A 12,288-nucleotide genomic window follows, 5' to 3' on the forward strand; every position below is an offset into this window, starting at 1 on the left:
GTCACATGACCCGCTGACGGACAGGTAGAGGAAGACTTCGTACCCGTCCCACTTTGTGCTCGGACGTGGTGCAGGAGTCGATGAAGGTCTGAGCGATGACGGACAGAACGGCGTCGATGCTGTCCGTCACCTGAACGTCCAACACGAACTGAGGGTTCTTCAGGATGTTGACCCAGAACCTGAGAGGAAGACTGGACACAGAGAGACCTGGGTCAGACCAGGACAACAGGACTAGGAGGGTCTGCAGGGGATGGGTCAGACCGGGACTAGGAGGGTCTACAGAAGACGGGTCAGACCAGGACTAGGAGGGTCTACAGAAGACGGGTCAGACCAGGACTAGGAGGGTCTGCAGAAGACGGGTCAGACCAGGACTAGGAGGGTCTGCAGAAGACGGGTCAGACCAGGACTAGGAGGGTCTGCAGAGGACGGGTCAGACCGGGTCTATGCGGGTCAGGTGATGGGCGTGGCCTCACCTGTTGGTCTTCCAGATGTGGACCGTCTCTGGGTCGTCGATGCCGTGTTTCTCGGCCATGTCGTCCAGGAAGTCGAAGAAGAACCTGACAGCGATGGGTGGAGGACGCTTCGTGCTGAGGATCGCCACGAAGACGTCATCCACAAACTTCTGCAGAGTTCCCTATGGAAACACAGATCACCAGTTAATGGAAGGACTCATTTATCTGCTCATCCTTCTGATGGTGACGTCCATTAAACACCATGAACTAATAGAACTGGATCAGGAACAAGTCTGTCCACACATTTTGTTCATTGTCAAACTGAAATACTAAATAAAAACTAGACGTCAGGAGATTCTTCATCACCCACAGACTCACAAACAGGTCTTGAAGTACTGGATCAGGTGTTAGGTTTGCGTGTTACCTTCATGGACAGCAGTCTGGTCAGGTAAATCTCAGGTATGGCCTTGGCCCTCTCTCTCTCCCTCATGCTGCTCTTTCGGTGTTTGGGGATTTCAGGGTCTTCGCTGCTCTTCACCAGGTGCCACAGACGCAGACCTTCCTCCTCCTCACCCTCCAGCATCGGTGTTTCTATGGCAACAACATTCCCATCAATCACTGAGTCAACGGAAAACAGAACGCCATTAGATAACTATTATTATAAAATTAGATTAGATTAGATTAGGTTAGATCAGGTTATATTATATTATATTATATTATATTATATTATGGTTAGATTAGATTAGATTAGATAGATCTGTCATTCATCCCTTGGGCAGAACCTCAAATTGAATAAATAAATGTTCCAGTAGCAGAACATATGAATTCGAAGGAAGATAAACAAGGAAATGAAAAAAATAACTGTAAAAACAGTAATAAAAACAGGCACCTGCACATTAAAAATACTAGTAGTAATAAATAATAAAAGAGTTAATAACAAATAATTATGATCATAATATAATAATAATAATAATAATAATAATAATAATAATAATAATAATAATAATAAAGCACTTATCGTAATAATAGCCGTAACAATGATATCAACAAGATCAATAGAAAAATGGTTATAGTAATAGTAATATTAATGATTACATAAATGTCAATAATATAACACCACCTTCCTAAAATAATTTTTTTGACAAAAATTACTTAATTACTTAAATTCTGGTAAAATTTTTTTGTTTTTTCCTGAAAAATCTGAAAAAAATGGCATAGGCAATTTTTTTAAGGAAGGTGATGATATGGAAGTTAGTAATAATGAAAATGTTAACGATAATGATAATATATTTTTCTTTATTCTTACTTTCTCCAGTTTGGAAAACCTGGTTGACTCCACCTGAACTCTGAGAACGAGGGATTAAAGCCACGGTAGCTCCATCAGGAACCTGAGGAAGAGGAAGAAGAAGAGTAGGAAGGAGAAGAGGGAGGGGAAGAAGAAGAAGAAGAGGAGGAGAGAGAAGAAGAAGAGGAGGAGGACATTAGAGACTAAAACCATGATGGGCAGGTGAATCTGCGTTCTGATTGGTCGGTCGGTCGTACCTTGTAATGCTGCAGCGTGTTGAGTCGTTTCCATCGACCCTGAACCACTGCTGTGACATCATCATCGGACAAGGTCAGGTGACCTGCCTGGCCTGAACGCCATTCTGTCAATCAAACACAGAGCCGTCAGTTGGAGCTGTCAATCACCCACTGACTGACAGTTGTGTGTATATGTATGTGTGTGTGTGTGTGTGTTTGTTACCGAGGTCCAGACTGTCAGCTGATGGCCTCTGAGAGAACGGAGCTCCTCTGTAGACCTGATCCAGGATTTTATCTTTTACCTGCAGACAGATGGACAGACAGACAGACAGACAGAGAGAGAGACAGACAGACGGATGGATGGACGGACAGACAGATGGACAGACAGACAGAGAGAGAGAGAGAGACAGAGAGAGAGACAGAGAGAGAGAGACAGGAGGACAGACAGACAGACACACAGAGAGACAGGAGGACAGACAGAGAGAGAGAGAGACAGATTGACAGATGACAGGCAGACAAACATATGGACAGATCGACAGAGAGAGAGACAAGGACAGACATACAGACACAGACAGACAGACAGACAGACAAATGGACAGATGGACAGACAGACAGATACAGACAGACACAGACAGGAGGACAGTAGACAGGTTTACATCCAAATTTCAGCTGAACTTTCCTCAAAAAAATCTAAATTCATGGCTTCGTTTACTGCAGGTGTGTGAATATCCAGGGTTCATTCTCATGGTTTAACCCAGTGGTGTCAAACACATGGACCGTGGACCCAGATGAGTCCACCAAAGGGTCCAATCTGGTCCAGGGGATGAATACGTGAAATGCAAAAATTACATGAACATACTAACAATCAAAGGTGTAAAAATGAGTTTAGTTCAGGTTCCACATTCAGACCAGTATGATCCAGTGGGTTGAACCAGTAGAATACTGTCTATGATAATAACCTATAAACAATGACAACTACAAAGGTGTGTATTTGTTTTAGTGTAAAAAAAAAAGTACAATTACATGAAAATACTAATATTTACAAACAATCCTGTCACAAAAATACTGAAAAATATGACCAACCAGGTAGAAGCTGACATGTTTCAGGTATGTTTGACGTGTACCTGTGTGATGGTGTCAGTGTCCAGGACTTTAACAGGACAAGGCTGGACCTCAACTCCATTTTTCACCAGGACGGTCAGAGTCTGAGACAGAAAAAGACACAGACGGGTGTAAAGAGTGAGACAGGTGGGTCAGACAGACGGACGGACTCACAGGGGTCAAAGGTCAGTAGGAATCACATGTCCTTCCTATGTCATAATACTGGAATGTCTGTGTGTGTGTGCGTGCATGCGTGTGTGTGTGTTTTACTTGGTCAGTTTGGTTCCTACAGTTGAGGAATAGTCCCATCTCCACATTAAATATATTTTTTCTTTAAAACTCCCTTTTGTAAAGTCAGGAGGGACTGATTTAATTCACATTGCTAAGCAGTTGTCAGGGGGAGGGACAGGAAGCAGCCTTGCATGATGGGAAATGAAGTTAAAAACAGGAACAACGCATTTACAGTCCAGGAACAGACGAGTAAAAACGACAAGCTGATAGGACCAACATTTGTAACTATGTCCAAAAAACCAGAAAATTTTATTCTACTTTATCTAAGTCCTTGCTGTTTTAATTGTATCTTGCCTTAGTCCTTTGTGCTCTATTGTCCAGTCAGACTTATTTATTTATTTATTTAAATGTATTTTTCTTTCTGTTTCTCTATTTTCATTACACTTCAAATGTCTTAATCTTTTTGTTTATTTTGTTTCAGACATTTGCAGTAGTTCTGTTTCACCATTCCACTATGTCTTCTAATGTATTTCTGTATTTCTCTTCTGTAATATTTTCCCATTCTTAATATGTAAATGTACTTTGTGCCAATAATTAAAAAAAAAAAGACAGGACCAATATTTTAGCAGATATTAGTCATTTTAAATACAATAGTCTTATAATCACATTGCTATGGCCATGACGGTTGACAGGAAGTGCAGTACCATGCTGCATGATGGGAAGTGAAGTTAAAAACAGGAATGACCCATTTACTAACTTCAGTCCCTAGATATTGGTATAATATATTAATTGTCGTTTAAATTTTAAAGAATGATTTACCAAACAATTATTATGTCAGTACTTACAAACCTGATTATTTTTCTCACTCTGAGGCGTCTGTGGAACTTTATTGTTATTGTTACTTATATACTCCAGGTGTTAAACATGTTGTGATGCGCGTGTTGCCATGGTTACCATGGAGGAGTAGTCGATGTCCTCTCGCAGCAGGTGGCTGTCATTGAGCGTCCGTTTGGCTTTTCCTGTCACCACGTCCACCGGCCCTTTGTCCACCTGGTACTTTATGGCTCTGTAGAGCATGTAGAGGGGCTCGCCCGCCACGTCCTGATGGACAGACGGACGGACAGAGACATGGACAGAGGGATGGACAGACAAGGGTTAGATGAGCCTGATGTCCAGTGGCATTAACTCATTCAACCACTAATACAACAGTATGTTCAGTATTTGCTGTTTCTGGGAAATTGGAATAATCTTTGTTACAACTGATTAGATTTACTGTGTGCACGTTTTCATTGATGAAACTGTTACTCCGCCCCCTGAAGGAGAAGCAAGAGGTGCACTATAAATTATTTGGTTCTTATCCAGATAAAAAAAAACAAACAAAAAACTTACATTTACAAGAGTTAGATAATTGATCTTGTTTTAAGAGTTAATTTCTCCTTTTTTTTTTAAATTCAAATTTTTATTCAAAACAGTCTCAGAACATATTACACAGGACATCATACACTGTTCTCTCTCTCTCTTTTTTTTCTTTTTTAAAAAGGGTGTCAATATTGCTCACTGAAAGGAAGAAAAAAGAGAGAGAAAAAAAGGTAATTTGTGAATCTTTGTTGCATGAATCTTGTCATATAAATATAGACTTTGCAGTGCGATACATAACAGAGGAGCAATTTGTGTAGATCAGTGCTTTTCATGGTCATCCTGTAATTTCTTATTTTGAATATTTATATATCTGTAGACATTTTTATTTCTAGATTTAACATCTGAATTCAAGAAGTCTTGTCAGATGAAATTTTCTTGCTGCATGGACAGATATTTCACTTGTTTTGAGAACCTTTTACCTCAGATTTAGTGATTTTATCTTGTTTTTAGACACCATTTTTTGCAGTGTATTGTCTTTGGATCAGTTTGTTGTCTTTGTTTCTTTGTTTTTTAACACTTTAGCAGCAAAACTATTGGTTGAATTCACACCAAATTTGGTTTATAGATTACCAGTGACCCAAAATAGATGTGATTACATTTTGGGAAAATTAGGTCAAAGTTCACATTTTTATGAATTTTAAAAAATATATACGTATATATACTTTTTTTTTTTTCTTTTACACTGCAAAAAAGTTTCTTATCAAGTGTATTTTTCTCATTTCTAGTCCAAATATCTCATCACACTTAAAACTAGAAGCACTCGGAGAGCGCAGACCTCCGCCAAGGCTGATCAGTGGCCCCCCCCCCCGTGGGCCCCCCCACCCCCGATCACCACCAAAATGTAATCATTTCTTCCTTATCCCATTTCCAACAAACCCTGAAAATTTCATCCAAATCTGTCCATAACTTTTTGAGTTATGTTGCACACTAACGGACAGACAAACAAACAAACAGACAGACAGACAAACAAACAAACAAACCCTGGCAAAAACATAACCTCCTTGGTGGAGGTACTAAGACAGAATCACCTAAAGAGGAACTTTTCAGTGAGATATAAGAACTGATTTATAGACAATAGGTCTAGAAAATCTTACTTCAATAAATCTTACCAAGATAATTTTCACTTGTTCCATTGGCAGATTTTTTTTTGCTTAATTCAAGCAAAAAATAAAATCTTGAATTAAGCCAAAAAAAAATTGAATTAAGCAATTTTTCCATGTCGGAATTCAGGATTTTAACTAATAATGGAATAAAATAACATTATAAAGACTCATTAATGAAATCTAAAACCAAAACGTGAAAACTCCTGAACCCTGATGGTCGGTGTTTACCTTCAGGAAGGAGTACAAGCAGATGGACATCCAGTTGGTCAACATCTTCTCCACCACCGTCTCCGTCCTGAAACGACACGAAGGAACCGAGAGACGAGACATGAGACCAAATGTCCACCTCAAGTGTCATAGGATCTAATGTTAAACGGATATGTTGTAAACATGTATGTAGTCTGTATAGTATTTATTACATTTTTTTTCTTCCATTTTATATTGTTTGTTTTTTTTGTATGAATGAATGAATGAATGAATGTTTATTTCAGTTAAATACAAAATACAAAACATATACATATTTTTAAAAAAAACCAACAACAACAACAAAACAAAACACATACATATTAAAAAACAAACAAACATAAAATTAACACATTATTTACACAGTATTACCTTTATGCTTGTACAGTTTTTTCTTGCACTTTGTTCTGTTGCTGCCATTGGCCATTGAATTACTCTGCTGTGGGATCAATAAAGTCTAATCTGATCTAATCTAATCTAATCTAATCCAGTTTCTTCTGTTCTGATATGTCTTTTAACCAGGTCCACTGCTCCAATACTGAAAACCAAGACCTGTTTATGTCCTGAGACGAGGATGGGACCAAGTCGGACTACTGACCATTATTGTTCTGTTCATTTTATTCTACTAGTAAAGTACAATCCTAACAATATTTACTTTATTCACATGTAGAATATATACTGAAACAGAGCATTTCATTGGCCTTGAACTGGATTACAAAACTAAAAATAGTCCTTGTGTCCCTGCACATCTGCATCATGTTCTATCTGAATCAGTTCCCAGTTGAATATGTGAGTTTGTCAGGTTCTGCTCTATGTTCCAGTCCTGTGGTCTGGATGAAGCAGATCAATCTGACAGTAGAAGTGGGCGGGACTTTCACTGGAGGAGAACTCAACTAATCAATCAAAGCCCATATATGACTTCTATCAGTGATCAGTAGGAACTATATTGATATCTGGAACCATTTACCTGTTATAAACCATTAAAATATGGACCATTGTAAGGAAAGGAACATTTGTAATATTTCAAAAGATTTGTCAAAACCGTGAACAAACTTTGTAGAAACTAGGCAGATACAGATACAATTTGAAATTAATCCGACCAGTAGTTTCAGTTTTTTGTGTGTTTTTTGCATCAAAAAGGTTAAAATATGACAGTTACAGTGTTATTTTGTTTATGGCTGTAGTTGATGAAATCCAAAAAAAAGTTAAAAAGTTAAAAACAAACTGTATGTAAGACATTTTGACACATCTATGACGGGGTGCAGTAAACAAAGGTTTGGTTTTTCAGGAAGGACCTTGTGATGACTGTCAGGTTGTGACGTCAGCTTGCAGGTGTTTCCAGCTGGTGACTGAGTTGCAGCTCGTTGGTGATGCTGCACACCTGGGCCCGGTGTGCAGAGATTATTTAAGCTCCTCCAGTCACACTCATTCTCTCTGACTCTCCCTGACCTGACCTCCTTCCAGGTATCCACAGCTGTTGTTGGGTTATGTTTGGTTAGGTTAATTCATTTCTTTCCTTGCAACTTACAACACTTTCACACACACTATTTTCACTCATGCATATCCTACACCACTGACTGAACTGACTTCCACACCTCATATAATTAGATCTTTAATTTGGTTCAATTGAGTTATTTAAGATTTGTTTGATTATTCAAGTTGATTAAATATTTTCAATAAAGATAATTTGTAAAGTTTAACACGGTGTTGTCTCCCCTTTCTTTGTTGTGACCTTTTGAGCCAGGTCATGACAGACCTCTATGGGCAGATACCAGAGGAGGAGACCAAACCTCCTCCAGGTCTGGATCAGATGTTCTGTACGGTGGATGTTTGTTTTACTCACCGGCGCAGCATCAGTTTGGGGTTCTTGGCGACGTACTGCTGGACCAGGTCCTGCAGCAGAGTCTTCATGACCTCGGTGAAGTACTCCAGTTTGTCGTGCAGAGCCATGGTGAGCAGACTGGCCACGTAGCCCCGGTCCCTCTGGGAGAAGCCCTGCTGGGCCTCCAGGGTGTGGATGAACTGAAACACACACAGAACCGTCACCTCCACGTTCACCTTCCTCACCCTGCGGTTCCTACGCCCGTACGGTGGTGTTCTGGGTACTGACCCTGGTGAGGAACAGCCGGTTGTTCAGCAGGTTGTTGAGCTGTTGGAGGCCCTGCTCCACCGTCTGCCTCCTGGAGTCCGGCAGGTCCAGCTGACGGCTCAGCGGCGCCACCTGCTGACCGGGGAAGAACACCCGCTCCGCATACGTCCTGTAGTCCAGCAGGGGGAGCCCTGGCCCCCCCACGTCACTGCTCAGGTCCATCATCTCTGTCATTAGGTCTGCACACAGAGGAAGAATGTTATCATCCATCCGTCCAATCAAGCATCCATCCATCCATCTGCCCATCCAATCAAGCAACTATCCATCCATCCATCCATCCGTCTGTCTGTCTGTCCTTCCATCATCCATCCATCCATCCATCTGTCCGTCCAATCAAGTATCCATCCATCCATCCAGTCAAGCATCCATCCATCTGTCCATCTGTCTGTCTGTCCTTCTATCATCCATCCATCCATCCATCCAATCAAGCAACTATCTATCCATCCATCCATCCATCCAGTCAAGCAACTATCCATCCATCCATCCATCCATCCAATCAAGCAAGCAAGCAAGCAATCAACCATCCATCCATCCATCCATCCATCCATCCATCCATCCATCCATCCATCATCCATCCAATCAAGCATCCATCCATCCATCATCTGCCCGTCCAATCAAGCAACTATCCATCCATCTGTCTGTCTGTCCTTCTATCATCCATCCATCCATCCATCCATCAACTATCCATCCATCCATCCATCCAATCAAGCAACTATCCATCCATCCATCCATCCATCCAATCAAGCAAGCAATCAACCATCCATCCATCCATCCAATCAAGCATCCATCCATCCATCATCTGCCCGTCCAATCAAGCAACTATCCATCCATCTGTCTGTCTGTCCTTCTATCATCCATCCATCCATCCATCCAATCAAGCAACTATCCATCCATCCATCCAATCAGCAAGCAATCAACCATCCATCCATCCGCCCGTCCAATCAAGCAACTATCCATCCATCTGTCTGTCCTTCTATCATCCATCCATCCATCCATCCATCCATCCTTTTTCCACAATTCCCAGTGAAAACTCTTGAAAAACACATATTCTCTCCTTTCATCCATTTCTGATCATGTCACTGATAAACTGATCAACACGGAGCCAGAGAACACAATCAGAGCCTCATCAATAAAACTCCACCCACCTCCTTTTAATCCTCACAAACACAGAAACCAACCACTGACACCCACACCCACACCACATCCACTGTGTCTGTGTGTGAATATAAATGTGTTTTATCATGAATTAAAAACCAGCCGCTGCAGATGTTCCAGACAGATGGAAGTTTTACAGATGAATTAAAAATCCCTCCTGAATATTTCACGCTGTTCTCTAACTCTGTGCATATATAGATTCATACCCGTAAACTCTTTGCGACACTGGTCTCCCACGTTGATCTCCAGAGTTTCCAGCTGAAGCAGAACCTTCTTATAATCTCTGAGAGCCTGTTTACTTTTCCTCCTTCAGATGCAAAGGACAAAGAAACTCATTAATGGACAAATTTATGAAGGAAATGACACTAAATGACCTTTTTTTTTTTTTTTTTTTTAGCATAGTCTATTACACTATATGGACAAAAGAATGTGGACAAGTTGAATTCAGGTGTTTCTTTTCTAACAGGGGTCTGGGACACAAAACAATAATGACTAATGTTATAATATAGTTTTATATTATGGGATAAATATCATTACATTGGTTAGTTTGGGTTAAATTTGTTTCCAAAATGCCTCAGAGATTGTTTGACTTAATTTCTCTCAACACTGATTTTGGTCTTTTATTTCCATGACTATGATTTTAAATGTTCTTCCTCTAAATTTCTAAAGTATTTTTCATGCTCTGACAGTAAATAATAATTTTCTACCAAAACTAACCATCTATTTTCATCACATCTCACTGAGGAAGAAAAATCTACCATTAAACTTTAAGTTTTAACTAAATTGTTTATAAACTATATGGGCAAAAATATTGGGACACATCATGTCTACAGCTGTAAGAGGTTCATGAGGATTTGACACAAAAACATCAACATATATCAATATAATTATATATAATTTATATATGATTAAATATACTATAGATTATATTTAATTATATGAATCAATATAATTTAAAGGCAGAACGTAATAAAACAAACCATAGTCATGGATATAAAAAAAATTATAAAATCAATGTTTAAGTAATTAAGAAAAAAAAAAAAAGTAAAAACCATCTCTGAGGCATTTTGGAAACAAAAACCCAAAAACAATTTAAACCAAACTAACCAAGCATTGATATTTATCCCAATATAAAACTATATTCTGACATTAGTCATTATTGTTTTGTATCCTAGACCCCTGTTAGAAAAGAAACACCTGAATTCAACGTGTCCACATACTTTTGTCCATATAGTGTATGATTTAGGCAACTATACTATGAGGCTAACAATTTGCACATTCGTATACTACTTTTTTATTTTACAAATTTTACCCTTATACCCATATATACCTCTAATTTGCACATTTTGCTATCGCACACTATTTCATATTTTTTGATATATGTCTGTATTTTATTGCATTATTTAGATGTAAGTGCACTATTTTATTCTATTCTATTCTATTCTATTCTATTCTATTCTATTCTATATCCCATTATAAAACTATATTCTGACATTAGTCATTATTGTTTTCTATCCCAGACTCCTGTTAAAAAACAAACACCTGAATCCATCGTGTCCGCATACTTTTGTCCACATGCTTTATATAAATTAGCTTTAGTTGGTCTTTGAAGTTCCCATATCACCTAATACTAAGTTTTTCTTGCAGCCCTCCACATGCACAGCGTCTGCGTCTGTGTAACCTGACTGATGTGGTTTCTGCTGAATCAAACACCTCGGAGCCTCGGTGCAGCTCTGGGCGATGCCTTTCTTCTTCAGGAAACAGAAAAATCGATCAGACAGCCGCAAATGACAGCTGTCGCATGTGATGAGCTCAGAAACACGACGCGAGAACAGAGGAAATGATTCGGAAAGGAATCAAGTCCTGACGGGAACGACGGGCTACAGACGATGGAGCGAAAAAAAACAAAACAAAACCTCAACTGAGATGGAAAATGTGAAGGATGAGTTCAGGACATAACGTTCACATCGTCAATAAGCTCATTTATTTTGACTTTTCTGATCGTTCCGATACTTTTTCTTCTTTTATAGCTGCTATTAAGAGAAAGAATCCTCAAAACCAAAGACTGATGGAATAACATCTAACAGTCTGGATGATCATTTAGAGCAGGGCTGCCAAAGTCGTTTTAGTTCAGGTTCCACATTCAGCCCAACGTGAAGTAAAACAATAACATACTGACCTGTAAACACTGACCACTCTAAGTTTTTCTCTCTGTTTTAGTGCAAACTGACGTCATAAACCACTGACCTGTACATGAGGATGATGACGAGCACCGATAGGATGATGACGGCTGCCCCCGCCCCCAGACCGATCTGAGCAGCCAATGGGACGGGAGATAACAGAGAGTCACTGTCGTACTGGACCAGACCCAGGTCCACCTCTAGGTTTCCCATCAGCACCTGGGGCACAGTTCACAGGAGTTCACACTGGGTTTATGTGGATTCATGTCCAAATACGTGTTACCCCTAGAACACCTGTAGAACACCTGAGGAATACCCCTAGAACACCTGTAGAACACCCTGAGGAACACCTGTAGAACACCTGAGGAACACCTGCAGAACACCTGAGGAATACCCCTAGAACACCTGTAGAACACCCTGAGGAACACCTGTAGAACACCTGAGGAACACCTGTAGAACACCTGAGGAATTCCCCTAGAACACCTGTAGAACACCCTGAGGAACACCTGTAGCATACCTGTAGAACATCTAAGGAATACCTGTAGCACACCCTGAGGAACATCCAAGGAACACCTGAGAAATACCCCTAGAACACTTGTAGAACACCGAAGGAACACCTGTAGAACACCTGAGGAATACCCTTAGAACACCTGCAGAACACCCTGAGGAACACCTGTAGAATATCTGAGGAATACCTATAGAACACCTGTAGAATACCTGAGGAATACCCCTAG

General features: G+C 40.0%; 1 protein-coding gene across 1 annotated transcript in view; it reads right to left on the minus strand.

Moving 5' to 3' along the window:
* Positions 1-12,288, minus strand: part of LOC115422142 (plexin-B3-like) — a 91,510-nt gene that overhangs the window by 5,055 nt on the left and 74,167 nt on the right. Inside the window, exons 23-35 of the mRNA XM_030138237.1 lie at positions 11,622-11,773; positions 9,581-9,681; positions 8,181-8,398; positions 7,914-8,092; positions 6,056-6,122; positions 4,260-4,406; positions 3,098-3,178; positions 2,197-2,275; positions 1,995-2,098; positions 1,759-1,840; positions 877-1,043; positions 474-634; positions 44-191 (exon numbers count right to left, since the gene is read on the minus strand). Of these exons, the coding sequence (XP_029994097.1) occupies positions 44-191; positions 474-634; positions 877-1,043; positions 1,759-1,840; positions 1,995-2,098; positions 2,197-2,275; positions 3,098-3,178; positions 4,260-4,406; positions 6,056-6,122; positions 7,914-8,092; positions 8,181-8,398; positions 9,581-9,681; positions 11,622-11,773 (1,686 nt within the window). The remainder of the gene's footprint in view (positions 1-43; positions 192-473; positions 635-876; positions 1,044-1,758; positions 1,841-1,994; positions 2,099-2,196; positions 2,276-3,097; positions 3,179-4,259; positions 4,407-6,055; positions 6,123-7,913; positions 8,093-8,180; positions 8,399-9,580; positions 9,682-11,621; positions 11,774-12,288) is intronic.

This window comes from Sphaeramia orbicularis, chromosome 7, assembly GCF_902148855.1.
Source record: "Sphaeramia orbicularis chromosome 7, fSphaOr1.1, whole genome shotgun sequence".
Lineage (NCBI taxonomy): Eukaryota > Metazoa > Chordata > Actinopteri > Kurtiformes > Apogonidae > Sphaeramia > Sphaeramia orbicularis.